The sequence below is a fragment of the Blennius ocellaris genome (assembly GCF_963422515.1).
Source record: "Blennius ocellaris genome assembly, chromosome: 18".
NCBI lineage: Eukaryota > Metazoa > Chordata > Actinopteri > Blenniiformes > Blenniidae > Blennius > Blennius ocellaris.
This window is the reverse complement of record NC_137667.1, coordinates 5793029-5810081: the sequence shown is the minus strand read 5'-3', so window position 1 is coordinate 5810081 and position 17053 is coordinate 5793029. Positions and strand designations below refer to the sequence as shown.

General features: G+C 42.5%; 3 protein-coding genes across 5 annotated transcripts; 1 reads left to right on the top strand and 2 right to left on the bottom strand.

The window, feature by feature from the left end:
• Window positions 1–1498: 1498 nt before the first annotated feature.
• fkbp3 (FKBP prolyl isomerase 3) lies at window positions 1499–3689 on the top strand. The gene is made up of 7 exons (XM_080514527.1): window positions 1499–1611; window positions 1840–1941; window positions 2477–2578; window positions 2666–2801; window positions 2972–3039; window positions 3119–3216; window positions 3315–3689. Exons 1-7 carry the CDS (start codon window positions 1507–1509, stop codon window positions 3367–3369), a joined length of 666 nt encoding a protein of 221 aa, XP_080370653.1. The 5' UTR covers window positions 1499–1506; the 3' UTR covers window positions 3370–3689.
• Window positions 3690–4177: 488 nt separating this feature from the next.
• On the bottom strand, window positions 4178–5596 carry faua (FAU ubiquitin like and ribosomal protein S30 fusion a). Of its 2 annotated transcripts, none has more exons than XM_080513681.1 (5): window positions 5557–5596; window positions 4934–5015; window positions 4706–4850; window positions 4523–4578; window positions 4178–4380 (listed from the first exon to the last, which is right to left on the bottom strand). In XM_080513681.1, exons 2-5 carry the CDS (start codon window positions 5006–5008, stop codon window positions 4255–4257), a joined length of 402 nt encoding a protein of 133 aa, XP_080369807.1. In that variant the 5' UTR covers window positions 5009–5015; window positions 5557–5596; the 3' UTR covers window positions 4178–4254. The 2 variants fall into 2 exon arrangements, with proteins under 2 accessions (XP_080369807.1, XP_080369808.1); XM_080513682.1 differs by having other exon boundaries at window positions 5508–5587.
• A 1092-nt stretch (window positions 5597–6688) lies between these two features.
• Window positions 6689–12751, bottom strand: prpf39 (PRP39 pre-mRNA processing factor 39 homolog (yeast)). 2 transcript variants are annotated; one of them, XM_080513911.1, is made up of 15 exons: window positions 12640–12751; window positions 11397–11819; window positions 11028–11212; window positions 10792–10917; window positions 10597–10715; window positions 10261–10428; window positions 9990–10167; window positions 9459–9566; window positions 9206–9370; window positions 8632–8758; window positions 8202–8470; window positions 7924–8108; window positions 7723–7806; window positions 7449–7563; window positions 6689–7336 (listed from the first exon to the last, which is right to left on the bottom strand). In XM_080513911.1, exons 1-15 carry the CDS (start codon window positions 12650–12652, stop codon window positions 7247–7249), a joined length of 2355 nt encoding a protein of 784 aa, XP_080370037.1. In that variant the 5' UTR covers window positions 12653–12751; the 3' UTR covers window positions 6689–7246. The 2 variants fall into 2 exon arrangements, with proteins under 2 accessions (XP_080370037.1, XP_080370038.1); XM_080513912.1 differs by having other exon boundaries at window positions 6689–7333.
• Window positions 12752–17053: the final 4302 nt, after the last annotated feature.

Below are 17053 nucleotides of genomic sequence, written 5' to 3'. Positions count from 1 at the left end.
TGAATAGGGATCTTTTCCTGAGATGCTTCTTTCATTGGCGGAGTTCGGGATTTCAAGACAATCTGCAGCGTGCAAACAGGGAGGACAGGTGATGCAACAAAGATGAGATAGACAACTTCACTCTGAGGCTGCAGACTGACAAATCTAGACTGTAGGAAGCACGTTTGGCCAGTTCTGTGCAAGCTACTGGCTTATTGGGTGTTTGCAACAGTTTATAGTGAACTAAGATAAAAAATAAATAAGTTACTCAAGGGTGTAAGAAAACATTGATGTTTCTAACAAATGTAGTAAGAGGAGCTGACACAACACAACACTGAGCCCAGAGCTGAGGTATCTCTGATTGTAGGTGTAACATTTAATAATTGACTGAGGTGATAAAGCAATGTATTTGAAAACAACTGACAGAAGCCAATAGACAAGTTGGTGCAAATGAATATATCCTCAGGGTCCTAATTGGGGGGGGGGGGGCTTTTTGTGCAACGTGTGCATGTCCTCCCTGTTTACTTCAGATACTCTGCTTGGATGACAAATATTAGCTGTACTTGTCAATTAGCAGGACTCGCAGATAAAATAAATCAGATGCATTCAAAATAAGGCAAAGCAGTGGGATTGCAAATATCTCGTACACTGGCTTACATTTCGTTCATGAACTGACTTCCTGAAGGCTGATTCAGGGTTGACCAAAGGAGCTGCATGTGGCCCGTAGGCCATGCCATCTGTACGTTCAGCACTACTGCAAACTACAACTTCAAAAGCAGTTCTAGTTCATTGACTTTCTCATTAAACCCAACAAACTACATGTTGACTGAAGGTAATAGGTAAAAGATCGGCGAATAAGATTCCCTCTTTGGATTCAGTCATATACAGGAGAAAAGTGCAAAGTGGTAAATATCAGTGTCACTTGAGTAAACATCAGGGGAAATGTATGTGTCCACTCTAATAAAACCGAAGATTCCTGCCCTTGATAAAAGATCCAGTCTCCTTCTGTCGCTCAACACAAAAAGCCTCCCCCCCCCCCCTAATTAGGACCCTGAGGATATATTCATTTGCACTCAACTTGTCTATTCGTGTGGATTTCTCTTGGAGATCATTAAAGTATTCATCTATCTATCTATCAACAGCGATGATTTACCGGATCCATGAAGTATATGATTTTGGAAGGGGAAGTTTCGATTGCAGGAATATTAAACTACCTCAACAAGTCTCGAGCAGTTCTAAATTAATGCATTTTTATGCATCAGTGTGGCTGTGGCAGCACTGTTAAACATCAAATTGGACAATGAGTGTGCCAGCATCGTTTAACGCATTTCACGTGGTTGACCACTAGGTGGCAGCACACACCATCCAAGCAGTCAAAATTACATTACACCGTAAATTGTAAATTGCAAACTAAACGCATTGGGAGATAGTTGTGTCAACAAAAATTTAAAAATGTATATATTTTTTATTTTATTTTATTTAACGTCATGCCAAGAGAGTTCAAAGTTCATCAGTTCGCCTCTCAAAATGGCGGATGAACCAACACGGGAGTGGAGCGATGAGCAGCTCAAAAGTGACGATTTGCCCAAAAAAGACATAATAAAGTTCATCCAGGACAATGCAGCCCACTCGGTACGTTTCTCACTTTACTCCCCCGGCTATTCCACTGTGGCCATCGGCATGTTTGAGCAGTAATGGAGGCTCGGGAGGTGCGGCGTGCTGCGTGTTGAGTTAGCTCCTCATGGTGTCTGCAGAGACCTTCCATCTTCATGCATCCCTGCAGAAACCAAAAAAAAACCGCTTCACATTATCCCACTTCCCAATGTGACCGTCTGCAATGGCTTGTGCTTTGTCTTCCAGTTTCTCAATGAGCACAAGCTGCTGGGAAACATTAAGAATGTGGCCAAGACGGCAAAGAAAGAGCAGCTGATTGTTGCATACAATCAGCTCTTCGAGACCAAAGTGAGTAAAAACATTTAAGGCCACATGTTGCAGAATCTACATGTGAACAGTTTTGGATTTTTTTTTTTTCTTTCTTCCATCCACGCATTTTATTTTATTCCCAGGAGAGATCAATACAGAAGTAGAAAATCCCAGGAAAAAAAAACACGCATATAGGTTCATTACATTTACACAAGTATGCACATTTATCGATAATGATATCATGGTGCCTTTCGGTGTGGAGTTTGCATGTTCTCCCCATGTGTAGGGCTATTGTCACACAGTCCAAAAACATGCATGCAAACACAGAAATAGAGGCACACGTTCACACACCTACTCCAGCCCCTCATGACCCTGATGTGGATAAAGCCACTTTTACAAGTTGGAGAATCTCAAAATCTAGTATAATATAAGATAGTTCATAAGATCTGGTGTCCTCCCAAGTGTTTCAGCCAGAAGACCTACTTCCTTTTCTTTTTGTTTAAACACTTGAAACGTTTCACTTAATTTGTCCTGTGTAAAAATAACCTCGAAAACATTTTTTTTTTTTTTGCAGAGGTTTAAAGGCACAGAACCTGTGGAGGAGGTGACCGAGCAGGTCAAAGCTGTGAAAATCGAAGAAAAGCCGAAAGAAGTCAAGACAGAAGTGGTGGATGAGGTATCGCTGCTCTCGGTTCAATAATCCCCGACTTTCTTCGTCTTTTAGAATCACCATTAAAAAAAAACTCTGTACTTGTCCTCTCAGGGTCCTCCAAAGTACTTCAAGTCGGTACTGAAGAAAGGCGACAAGTCCAACTTCCCAAAGAAGGGCGACACCGTGAGCTGCTGGTACACCGGCACTTTGGAGGATGGAACCGTGTTTGACACAAACATTCCCCCACGTACGTCTGACAGTTGCACTGCTTTATTCACACACACAAAATAGGCTGTGCTTCCAGAGCCCTTGAACTGTGGCCCGCTTCTACTCTGTGAACAAAAACAACAAAAAAAATGCTTCTTGAATGAAATCTGCACTTTTGACATGTAGTAACTGCTGCCCTGTCTCTTGCAGTGGCGAGAAAGAAGAGGCAAACCAAACCCCTGAGCTTCAAAGTGGGCTTGGGCAGAGTCATCAGAGGAGTAAGTTAATTTAATGAGGTTTTTTTTGTTTTTTGTTTTCCTGTGTTCATCCATGATTTCGCGTTTCTTTGTGTTCCAGTGGGACGAGGCCCTTCTGACGATGAGTAAGGGCGAAACGGCTCGAATTGAGATCGAGCCAGAATGGGCCTACGGTAAAAAGGGTCTCCCAGACTCCAAGTATCCTTTCCTGCCTTTGTGTTCACATGTGCACACAGATTATTTCTCCTGTATATCCGCTCTGCTTGCATCATTTTCCTTCACTCCAGCTCTACCAGAATACCACCCAACGCAAAGCTGATTTTTGAGGTTGAGCTGGTGGCCGTGGATTAACTCGGCGACACCGGCCAGCATGCACTACGTGGCGAGACACAATAAAAGGCTGCGCTGTAAAGGTTGAAGGCTAACACGGCTCTTGGTTTGTACGGCAGCTTTTTTTTTGGGAAAATGTTTGCATTCTTGTTTATTTTACAAACGGGCTGGATGAACAACACTGCACACCAGCCAGCACATCTTCAAGTTTGGGGTAAAATGGGAATGCTTGTCGATAATGATGTTCATAACGAAAGCCGTCAATCGTTTTTTTTTTGTTCTGCTTTGTTTTGTTTTTTTGCATGTACACTGTAAATGAAAATAAACATGTTTCAAACACCGTTCTTGGCTTGTTCTGGAATACTTCTGATCTCTTTTCAAACCCAATAAAACCATAGCTGCTATCACTAATACCAAGACTTTTAAAAATCTAATGCAAGTGTAATCCTAAATGTATTGGGGTATTTCATATAAAGTTTTCTGATAATCTCTGAATTCATACTGGAAATATATGCCCATTATGTAAGTGAGGTAACTTCCTGCTCGTAACAAAGAAACACTAATTTGTAATGTTTGTCTGACAACCTTCATATTCATCACTATTTAAGGAGTGATGACAACTTTTGCAGTTAATTGTGTAGGAAAAACAAAGTGCTTTCAATTTGAGGTGTACCAGGGAGCAAAAATCTAACATGTCTGCTAAGAGGTCCTGAAATAATCCGACATCAGGAAGAAAACTTAACTTTGTCAGATCTGGATACTATACATAAAATACTAAATCAAACAGAACATTACTTTTTATAATAATGAAATTCACACGACTCAGAGACCCAAGCCAAATCTTTTATTCTGTACAGGATAACATTGAACTTGGTACAAAGTGGGCTTCCAGGCGCAGTGAGGCCTTTAGGAGTTGGCGTTGGGTCCCTTCTTCTTTCCGAAGGTGGGCACAACATTGACGAAGCGCCTGTTGTACTGGATGCGACGCTTGGCGCGGCCAGTCTTCTTCTTCTTCTTCTCCTGCTTGTCGACCTGAAGGAGGAGTACAAGAAGGTGAGGACGGCTTTGTTTTGACTCTTTGGAGCCATTCACCTTGAATTGGTCTACAGGTGTCAATGTCTTTGTATTTTTTAAACATTCAATCATAAATGGCCCGTGAAGGAGTTGTCTTTACCTTGGGAGTCTGTCCCCTCACTTTTCCGGCACGGGCCAGAGAGCCGTGAACCTTACCTGAAGGAAAAAGGGGAGAAGAATCAAGACCAACATAAGTCAGGTGCCAGAACAGACATATTACATACAGGTTTAACGTTAACCCCTTAAAGTAACGACATAATTTGCTTCAAAACAGAAAACTGACCTCCCAGCAGCCTGCCAGCCACCTCCAGGGTGCAGTGCTCTGAGATACCACAGGATGCCAGGGAGGCATCATCCTCCAATGGGCACCCAGCGAGCAGGAGCACCTGATCCTCAACAAGGAGACCCTCCACAGCCTGGACATGAGCCTGCAACACACCACAGAGGGTAAGTATATCAAACAACTTGTTAAGGTTTTTTTTTTTTTTAATCAGGTTTCCATGAGGTGTACCTTGATGTGGCCAACAGTCTCCTCTCCAGTCACCTCAAGGGTGTGGGTGTTCTGGCCACGAAGGAAAAGCTGCATCTTGATGCTGAACAGAAACAAAAAGTCATCTTTAGGTGTGTCACAGGTGTAAAGGGCACGGATGTCATATTACAGAGGAAAACGTAACCAAGAGTGTTAATTCGCAGAAATCAATGATTCTTCAAATAATTAGTTTTTATGCGTCTCCCGGAAATCTGCTTATAGAGCAAAGGAGCAACATTTATACTACCAACCACTCTATTTCTATACAGCTAAAATACAGTAATGGGGAGAAAACGTGAATCAGGAGCTTTATGCGTGCTGTACAGAGCAGAAAATTGGAGTAAACTGCGGTGATGTCCCGGTAAAGTCTCAGCGCTCCGCCTGACTGCTCCATTAGACCGTGTAGCAAATGCTAAGCTACCCCAGCTAGCCACATGGGGGGACGCGCTTTGTAAAAGTAGCTCAAAATACAACAAATACACCTCAGTTTCTCGATATAAAGCTTGATTCGCGATCAGTGATAATATATGTGCAAAAATCACTGTCAAATACTCACATAGGCTCTATCTAATAGGATATATTGACTTCAATCATTCAGGTCTCACCTCGTTTGATGCTAGTCGCTCAACGCTAAGCATAAAAAGGGCCGTTTTAGAGTTGACAGTGCGCATGTGCGGAAATACGTAAAGTGCGTCAGAGATTCATGGCCACGCCCATGCCCGCTTATCCAGTGGCACGTTATAAAAGACCATTATAAAAGTTGAAATCATACCAAAACTAATTGAAAATGTGTTCATATATAAATATATTAGGGAGCACATGCATCCCATATTTTCACGTCATGTTAGAAGCTTTATAAATTCATGAGAATGTCCGATTGTTGGTCATGAATAGAAACTGACTGACACTTTGCATAAAATATATTATGTTCACAAACAGGGAACAAAGGGCAGAGCAGCACTGCTTCACATCTGCCCACGAAATGTATATTTTATTTCTAACACACAATTCACAACAGTATTTAATATTTTCCATGCATTTGTCCTGGGAAAAATGACTGAGCTTTATATTATGTTGCTTGTTCTAAAAGGCATTTTAATGATTTGATTGCAGTTATTTGTATAGCAGATTTAGGCATAATAAAGAATGTCAGATGACTTCAGAGAAGCATGTCTTTATGGTTTTAGAGCTATTTCATTATGTAACTGAAGTTTCTATCCACACAAAAGGCACTAAATATGTATATATGAAAATTAGAAACCACCTTTGAGTGAACTTCTAGTATCAACTGGGCATTTTGACAGAGTCAAACGTCTTTTTTGAAAAGGAAACTATGATAATCCAACTTTACATACTTTGAATAGTACAGAAGTCTTTAAAAAGTTCAGGGTTATAGCATACTGTACTGTGTAATCATGGGTGTGTCGTTCAATATCCAGGTTGGCTTTATCCGCACTTTTGAGGAGTTTGTCTTAGCATGTCCATATAAAATAGGTCAAACAAGTTTTAAAAACTTTATAATAAATGTACTATTTCTCAATGTTTAAGTGATTAAATGAGAAGAACGTACTCATTGCATTCCAATTTAAAGACACACCCATACATGAGTTTAAGGGTTTCGTCCTCACTTTAGCAAATGCAAATGAAATGCAAGAGTGATGACAACTCTGGATTCTACTATCAAGCATTGAACGGGATTAGTCATTAAAAAAATCTCGAGGAAAAAAGACGACCATCTCAGGATATCAATCTCTTTATTATGAAATCAATTCAAAATAAAAAAACAAGGAACTCTTCATTAATCTTCATGGAAACATAACCACGACTTATTAAAAATCTTTTACTTTTGAGAAGAAACAGCTCAGATACATCCATGAAAGCCTCCTTGAACAAGCTTAAATCTTTACCACAAAAAAAAAAAAAGAGACCAAGCTAAATCATCTGATCTAAAAACGAAAAGCTCTCAGTCAGAGGGAAGAAGAAAAAAAACGCCTTCACAAAAGGACATGCACTGATGAACCCGAGATAGAAGCCAAACCCAAGTGGCGTGTTTTTTTCCCCCCCCAAATGTGACTGATCAATACGTTTGTGACAGAAGATCAACTATATCCCAACTAAGGGCAACAATGTGTAATTTAGCCAATTAGCACTCCGCAAGTCAGAAAGAAGGGCAGGAATAGAAAAATAATAGTCAGGCCGTGTTGTCAGTGGTAGAATTGAAACCTCCATTTAATCCTGTCAAAACAAGCCCCCATTTCAAGATCAGAGGGGACGGCGAGTGTCGAACTTCTTCCATCATGTAGGAGGAGGTGGGTAGTACTGGTTATACTGGCCGTACTGGTTGTACTGCCCCCAAGAGTTTTGTCCCCAGTTGCCGTATTGCTGCTGAAAAAGAAAAAGAAAAAAATAAAGAAAAAACAACCCAAAACATATATATATAATCAATAATAGTTGGTACTGGATAGTGAGCTGGTTTAATGCTCAGTGCTCGCCGTACCTGGTACCAGTTGTAGTTGTATGCGGAGTTGTTTGCCTGCATGTCTGTCATCGAGTTCGCTGCAGCGCCAGAACCGTCATCCACACGCTGTCTCTTCAAGTCGGGCTCCTGAGAGCTGGAGAAGTGGAGGTTCAAGTTAGATAAAACCAAATCTAACTCAACAAATGGACTTTAGCATTGAGTGAGGACATTCTTGTCTTAGTAGCAGTTGACCTGTCAAACATTGCTGTAAAATAACACCACAGATGGGATCGAGTCCTGCTCTGATAACTACCTGTCGTAGCCATTCTCGGCTTTTCTCTTTGTAGATTCACATTCTTTCTGCAGCTTCTGTTGCTCATCGTACGCAGCAACCAGCCTGAAAAGAGGCACACCAAAAACTTTAAGTACACCAACAATGAGTAGAAAAACAAACAACGCATCTACCCTCCTCTTTTTTTTGCAACTGACAAATAAAAAAAAAATGTCCACTCACATGTTGATGTCGCTGCCAAAGTCTTCCAGGAACTCCACCTTGCGTTTCGAGAAAAGGAGGCGGGACTCGACAGGCATGGGACTCTTGAGGGCTCGGTCAAAACAAGCCAAGATCTCGGCCTCGTTCTGAGTCACATCGCCACTGTACTCCAGCTCCAGCAGGTTTAGATAAAGCTTTGGACTTGTCTATAATGAGGGGGGGGGGGAAATCAACAAGTTACAAATCTAATATGGCAGACCTATGAGCTCGGTTGGGCCTGCACATCCAGCAGCTCTCACCTGGTCTTTCTCAATGGCCTCCAGCAGCACCTTGCGGGCCTTGCTCAGACTCCTCTGCACCTTCATCATCTGCCTGGCCAGCTTCACAGCATAGAACGACGTCTCCGTGGAGGTCTTCCCCAACTCCATCGCTTCCCTCAGCAGCCTCTCTGCTTCCTCCAGGTTACCGTGGCGACGCTCCAGGCTGACCCTTCGGAGGCGCGCCATGGCCAGACCTGGGACGGTGTCTTCCAGGGACTTCAGAATGACCCGAGCCTCGTCGGCGTTGCCTGGGTAAAAAAAAAATATATATATATATACACAAGCATTACGCAATCAGCCCATCATCAAGTAATACCATCGGTATGTCAAAAATGAAAACATTTGAGTTCCAGTTATACTCGGCGTCAAGCCCTCTTGACTGGAATAGTGATTTGGAGGAGACGCTCACCTTGCTGCTCCTCAAAAGCAGCCCACAGCAGGTGGATGGTTGGTTTCTTGGGCAGGTGGCTGGTGCACGCCTTCTTGTACACATGTCTCACATGCTCAGTGCTGTAGCCCTCTAGATATTTTGCGTACTTCAGAGTGAAAAAGAGAAAGCAAGTTGGAGGAGGTGCAGGAGAGGACAGAAGAAAGAGAAGGAATAGAGGAGAAAGAGAAAGGTAGAAGAGACAACACATTTTAAACCTAAAATTTCAGTTGACAGACAGTGAATTTCTTCATTGACAAGATCGTTTTTAGAAATTTTCTGTGTAAACCCATCAGCACCTTCATGGAACCAATTAGATAAGTTTCTGTAAGGTAGTGGGAGACGAAGAAGATGCAACGTAGTAGTTGGCAAATGCTGCAGTCATATCTTGTGTGGCAAGCTGGCCATCTCCTAATACAACAGATACAGTCACATATCAACGTTACACGCAAAGAGAGTGCAGGACGATTTACTGTGGCGATGTGATATCATCGTTGATGGGGAAGTGCAGGGAGGTAGCAGAAGTGCGACGGGGAGACGTCGAATGTCAGATTACCTTGATCCAGAACTCCTCGTAGAGAGCACAAGCGATGAGGCAACGTTCGAACAGAACAACCGCGCGCTCTGGAGTCCCGTTTTCAATTTCAAAGTCCAGGTACTCCCTCCAGTTGTTTAGCTGAGTCTTCTCCAAGGCTTTGACATGGAAGTACGGTCTTTTAATCTGAAAAGAAAAAAAGTGGATTTATTAGAATATTATGCTCTGATCATGAAAATATCCCAAACTTTTTTGTTTTTTTAAAGGCACGCACCCCTTCTTCAAAGGCCCAACGCTTGCTGACTTCGTGTTCATTCTGGTTGAACACTTCCTGCCGTACCTCGATCACCTTGTGGCGCATGTTCTCGATCTCTGTCACTCTCTACATGAAACACACACAAACAAACAAGGTCAGCACGTCCGTTTCTGAGCTCTCACGTATCACATTCTCCACTTGCAGAAACTGCTAGTCCGGCAACCAAGGATTTACGTCACCATGAGCTGGACAGAGACAAGAAGCCTGTAGAAGGGGGAGGTATGTATGCACCCGGCATGTCAGCCTCAGGGGAGCAGGTGCTGGGTTCATTGGGCCCCGGTTGATCCTAGTTTTAGGACGAATCCCTGACAGGATGCCAACTTGAATCCCCCCTGGCATTCAATGGCTTGGCTGCTGACATAGAGACACCTCTTCAAACCTGAGCAGATTTTGCTTTCCATGTGAAAGTGGACAACAGGGAAGCTCCTGCAAACCCTGCAAGCAGTCCTTTCATACGTCGTCTTCCATTGTGGATTGGTAATTTTGTACCTTCGCAGGGTCCGCGAGATCCTCCGTCCCAGGGGGGAGTTCCTCCTCAACACGCGTCTCTGGGTCTTCGCCGCCCATTGCTGACAGGCTGGCTTTGGAGAGCTCCAGTCTCAGCTGGACAAACTCCTCCTCTGACAAGAAGTGCTTGGGGTTGTTGGTCTGCACATGATCTTTGAACCTACAAATGGAAAATGGAATTATAGCTTAATCCACTTTAATTATTACGCTGTTATGAGTAAAAAGGCAATTCAAAGTAAATGTTTCTCTTTACTTCTGGAAGTGCTGAGAGTACAGCTGGGTTGGGATGCCCAGGATGCGATCGTAGATGGCCGTCACGTTGGCGAGCTTTTCCTGTTCCGTCTCCCAGGTGACGTAGGACTCCCACAGTCGGTCAGAGCGGAAATCTGTCCCAGCTCCAAGCACCGCATGTTCATAAGTACTGATGGTGTAAAATGACACACAAACAAAAATGATCACTTTGAAAGCGGTGGGGTCGTAAATGAAGCAATCATTGCTTCAGACATATTAGGAACTTAAACTTTAATTTCTGCAGTCACATGAGTAATTATAGCATAAGGACTGATGCTGTAAAGGCTGTTTTACTCACGCTCTAATGCGTCCCTCAGTTTCTGGGTCGGTCATATCTGAATTCTCTTTGATGAAAGCCAGATAATGCAGCCAGAGGTCCACACTGAGAGGGATGGCCTGCAAGCCTCTTCTGTACACCTATTAAAGAGCAGACAAGTCCATCAATAGGTGTCCCCTTTTCCCAAACACAAAGGTAAAACAATTAAGATTTTACCTCTTCTGCCACCTGGATGTGGCCATGCTTTTTCTCAATGTCTGCATACTTCTTCCAGTACCCGTAGCAATATGGATATCGAATGAAGAAGACGTCAAATGACTGTCTCACCGCAGTCAGGACATTCTGTAAAGAGGTCAAAGTCAACCGTTAAAATATTTCATCTACTACTTACAAGGAACACTACATTTATCCTAAATATTTTTCATTGGAAAGAGAAATCTGCATTTGCTCACCTCTTGCTCCACATACTGCAGGAGGTAGACCCAGCCATTGAAATCGTCTGGATTCTCTTCACAGCCTTTGTAGAGTTTTTCAAATTCTGAGGGCACTTCTGGCAGTGGAGGAGCTATCGCTTCGTCTGTTGATTCTTTCGTGGGTTCTTCCAGCTCCATGCCATCCTCTGTGCCTTGTGTCCCATCTGGCAAAGACGACAAGAAATCACAGTGATTTGAAATGCTAATTTAACAACCAAAGTGGAGTGCTGTTAGACTTGTGAAAATAAAAACTGATCATTTGTGTTTATATGAACACAGCAGTGGTGTATGACAACAATGGATTTGCACATAAGACACAAAGAAACAAGCAAATGCTGAATGATTTACCTTGACCGTCAGCATCTGGCTCTACACTCATGTGTTGTTGAGACTCCACAGACTCCGCGGTTGGTTCTGGCTCTTCTGCGGGCTGTGGCGGGGGAGGAGGCGGCGGCGGCGGCGGCGGATGCTCCTCCTGAAAGACCTGAGCGTTGGCTAGCTGAAACTGCTCAACTGCCTTTTCCACAGATCCCAGGTCAGTGGAATTAATTTGCTGGTTGGGTTGTTGCTCGAGCGCTGAAGCATCCTGAGATGCATCTGAATCCTCAGGCAAGATGTTGGACATTGGCTCTGGGGCAACTTGGTCCAGGGACCAGTCGGCTGGTTGGCTGAGGACAGGAAGGTCAGGAAGAAATGCATCCCCGTTGCTTTCCATGGCAGGGGACTCAGTGTTCAGCATTCCAGTGATGGCGTCGTCTGAGAATTGCAGGCCTGGCATGAGAAATACCAAAACATGCCGATTACAATGCTGCAGCAATGACCGCAAACCTGAAAATAAATCTGCCCCATGGAGTACATTAATAGCTTATTATTGATCAAATTGAAAAACGAGAATATGTGACCCATTCTGCATCATGTTGCCTTTATTTACAAGACAGATTCGACTCCATTTAAAATAATAGTCTCTTGGATACCAGAATAAATGTTAAACGTTACAATAGTAGCTAATGTGTAACAACACAACATGAGGCAGCCAACAGGACACTTCCTTGTATCATTAAAGCACCTCAAGCTTAAGTCCTGACTTCACCACTAAAAATAATGCTTCCGCGTGATCGCTCACTAACGCATTGCTTCATGTATATATGGCTAATATGCTCCCCGCAGGTTCACTTCGGCCTTATTTGTGATTTAAGGCTGCGTCTCACGAGATAAAGTTTTCAGAGTCAAAGTTCAAACACAAGTTGGGCCTCTGTCACCGTCTATTTCATGGAGACTACCGACGGAGTGAGCCGAGGTCTGTTAATCGTCAAGTCAACTGTAAATAAAATATGTGCAGCTGCAGATCGAAACGTTCCGTTACATGAGTAAAGGCGTATTTGATTGTTCTATAAGTCAAACTTTCGCGTCTTCGTATTGTAGATACCGCCAGAACACGTCATGCGCTAACGTCCAGGTAATAGACGGCGCCGGTGTCTGCTCCACGCTAGCTACATCCCCGCCACAGGCGAGCGTTAGCCGGCTCTCTAAAGGCTACTAATTCCGTCACTTTGCCCCACAATGATTTCATAAATACTTGTCGGGACCTTACCACTATCTCCCATGTATTTCGGAATGGCCTCGGGAACTTGCGTGCAGCTTTCGGCGTCGCTCGGTTTAACCTACAACGGCGAGGCTGACTTCGTCCACCATTCTCATCAAGTTGGAGGAAGAACAGTGGCGGTGATGGCGCATGCGCGCTTACGTCATCAACGTCCGCGTGCCACAGATGTTTCCCGGGTTCCTTTCACGAGATGCCGGGCGGGACCCCACTGAGGGGCGCCAAAAACTTCCACAGACAACAAAAAAAGACAGCATTATTATTATTATTATTATTCTTGTTATTGTTATTATTATTATTATTATTATTATTATTATATTATTATTATTATTAATAATAATAATAATAATAATGTTGTTATTATTAGTAGTAGTAGTATTAGTATTATTAAGTACTGTTTAGCATGGTAAAATATAGTAAGGAATGTTTGGAGGGGGGGCTTGTGAGAGGGGGATTCATCCTCCAACACTTTGAAAACCACAATGTCATCATTACACTCAGTTTGTTCCACAGTACTGATTTAACAGTCAAAGACAGGTCAGGTGATTGTTGGTGTAAGAGATGAAAGCAAGCTTTTAAAATGCACAATTGGGTAGTTATAATTACATAATTGCATTACATAATTGCTATCATAAGATCACATTTATCTCGACAACATTTTCAAGGTCTTGATCTTGACTCGGTTTCGCCCCCATAAAGTCCCCATCCACACGCCGCCATCCACACAGGGTTGTGTGGAAAACGGGTTCTAAAGAGGAGCAATTTGAAAATGCTGCCTCTGCATTGAGGCGTGTATGGGCAAAGTGTATATTGTAGATATATAAAGTCAGCCATCTCTCTTTCTCTGGCTAGTTTCTATTTTGAAAGTGTGCATTCCAACCAACAAATCAGAACATCAAACCCTATTGTTGAGTTTAGCCAATCCCAATCAGGGTGGGCCCTACCTTTGACCCTCCCACAATTAAGCAGCTCTGTTCTGGCACATGACACCATGAGAGGAAGTACTTCCTGCTCTTCTCAGGTTGGGCCTGTGTGGGTGGAGCCAGTCCAGCTCACACAGACACAGCAGATTCTGAATGCAGCTACTATGATCCAATATTCAAATGGGTGAAAATCAAGGAAAAGCTCCAATTAAGGCAATAAACTTTGAATACAATGTTTTTGAGCCAACGAGACCCATGTGAAAATGTTGAAAAGCTAAATAATATAACCCCTTTAAAGTCTTGGTCTCAGCCCCCAAACATGAAGGTATGCTCTGGTCTTGGTGTTGACTCGATATAAGGTTAGTTGGTCTTAACTACAAAGCCAGTACACGGTGAATTCGACTTGATAAACAGGTGGCAGCTTCCTCCCGCCATGAAGCAGGGTGGCTCCTCCGCCCTGCTCACGCACTACTTCCACGTCACTCAAGCACGAGCTGTTTGAATGAATGACCCCCTCTGATGTCCGTACACCTGCCCAAACCCAACATTTACTTCATGTACACGATCGCTGGTGTCATTATTGCGTTACAGTTCCGGCTAAAAGCGGCTATATTAGTCATAAAAGCTTAAATGGTGTCAAAACAACCCAAAGGACCGAGCTCCGGTTCAATTTTTTTTTTCGCGCATGCGAAATGGCGTGTGGTGCGTTTAGCGTCAGTCGGAAATTTTACCACCGACTCTCGGCATTCCTTTATTAATAACATACACTGTTATACCTGGAAATATACTTGTGATTTTATTGTGCCTGCATCTGTAAAGGAGAAATATAGCTAGTATACATATATGACTATACAAAAGGGTTTGGCTGTCGCACGATCTTCTCATACAGTTTGGACTTCCTCGTTTTCACAAAATGCTTCTGTCATTTTTTGGGTTCCTCAAGACAGTACATTTATTGTATTTATTTAAAATATTCACAAAACTCTGATAGCTCATGAATGAAAACCTATCCTCTTAGTAACCAATAACATAAGAATAACAATTTAAAAATCTAAATAAATATGCCTTGGTCCTTATAATGGTTAATTACATATCAGAATCCCTGGTATGTAATGGTATGTTTAGATTTATTGCAGATAAAAACATCTCGTGATAATAAAACTAGATAATAGTAGCAAGTCTTTTTTTTTTCCAGAGTTTTCAATGTATGTGCAGCCTAACTTCCTATATTATGATATTATGATCCATGATGTGAACAATAAACTTTTGTACATTACAATTGATTTCATAAGTGTGTAAATGCTTTTGCAGTGGCTGCATCTCAGCCTCTCTGTAGCTTTCTCAAAATTACCCCTACATCAAATAACATTCAGTCATCTCCTATTTTCTATGTTGTTTTTGTGGCACAGATATTTTCTGACTCTTTATTTCAAATTTGAACTGACCAATATGAGTTAATACAAGATTTATTTTTTTATGAAACAGCATATTTTCACTGCATGTGACTTCCTGCTTTATGAGCTTCATAGAATTTGTGGGTGCATGCCATGTAATTGTTAGCACTCTTGACTCCTGGAGACTAATTGGTGCCACTAAAATGGCCTATGAGTAGAAGAGCATGTTTGTGTGTACCTCTGTTTGCCCTGTGATTCGTACCTTTAACCTAAGTTGAGAAAAAGTATTATATAGTGCCAATACTTTTTATTGAGACTTGAGGCAAGAGATCAACAATAAAATACACTAATAAAAAAAAAATCAACAAAAAGACACCATCAACAAAATGCTAATGTTAAATATGAGTTCAAAATAGAAAAATCAGCAATTCGGTGCTCTTGAAATTCAGAAATGTACCTAAAAAAATCTGTGTAGGTCGTTACAGACAAACCTGGACATAAGAGTTTATATGAGGTGCTGACCTAATTTTCATACCAAAGAAAATGTGACAAAACTCTTAAATTTTTATGGAAGATGGGCAAAAATGGCTCTGTTGGTCGTATGTTTTAAAAATGGAAAGAAATATACAATCAAAATAGCTAGAATGTATATGCTAAAAGGAGGTGACAATGATAACAAATGAAACATTGAAAATGGATTTAAAAATCTGTGAAATTGGTGAGAAAAAACCTGCTAAAAACAGCTAAACTTGTGTGCAAATGTGTAAAGTGGTAAAACTGCCTAAGTAAATGGCTTGGATGTCAAAAAAAAAAACCCAGCTAAGATTTAAAGAAAAAATATGAAGAAAAACTATAGAATGTTATATATTTTAGCTAAATTTCAAAAAAAAAAAATGGCTAAACTGATCAATAATAGTTAGTTATTAAATTCAAGAGATTCAACATCAATTGCAGTTTTAGTGAACACAGCAAAAGTCTTTACACAAACTTAACAGCTGTGTTCTCTTGTTTTTCAGGTATTTTGCGGCTCCAAGTTTCATTTGCTGCAAAATAAAAATCCTTCATTCATACAACTTGCAGATTCCTGAAGAGGCTGGCGAATGATATTTCCGAGCTGGCTGCGAGTCCATGAACGCACCAGTAGTGTGTGTGAGCCGTGTGGAGGAAGTGGCGGCTGATCGGGGTCCGCACCTTTTCCGGTAACACAGCGCCGAACGGAGGGTTGAGAGAGGGAGGCACGGAGCGGATCGAGCGGGGAGAAACGGCCCGAGGACTGGGGGAATGATCGACGCAGAGGCAGGTATTTATCCCAGTGATCTCCCTTCACTTCCTGTTGAGCTTACTCGGTCGGCGCGAGGAACATTTGCGCGGATCCAAAGTTGTCCTCTGTACTAAAACACCCCTCCCTTCTCTTCTCGTGTCACAGGGGGGAAGAGGAGAAAGTCGGATGAATCAATGACCTTTTTTTTTTCTTTCTTTCTTTTTTAAATTAAATTTTTTATAATAATTATTATTTTATTTTTTTTTTCAATCTTGGAACGCCTTTTTCTCTGAATGTCCCGGCGGCGAGGCTTGGTGACAAACTGCTCTGAAATACAACGACCGGAGTCGATTGAGGCCAAGTGTGCGGAGCCGGCGGCCGAGGAGGAAGTGGGAACCCGGGCTCGGACTGGGCCTGATTTATAGAGTCCGCTTCGGGTGAAAGGGGGCCGATTAAAAAGCTTCTCCGAGTCAGATCCGGATCAGCTGAGAGAAACCGGACTCCAGAGAGAGAGGGAGAGGGAGAGAAAGCGAAGAATGTGGATTTTGAGTGAAGTGTGGCGAGTTTGAAAGAAGAAGAAGGAGGGATGTCATTTTTTTCTTCTTCCATCTGAAGGGCAAGCGGATCATGAAAGTATCTCCCCACCCAGTTCTGACACACTGAGCGCTCACAACAAGCCATCTCCTCAGGTCAGGACCTCCACAACTGTGCCGCAGGCTTCTAAAAGTAGTGACACTTGCGTCTCCTCCCGCCCGGGGCCTTCTGGAGCCCTGCAACACTGAAACCCCTCAACACTTTCCTCTCGTTTAGAGACGCCTCTTTTTCCT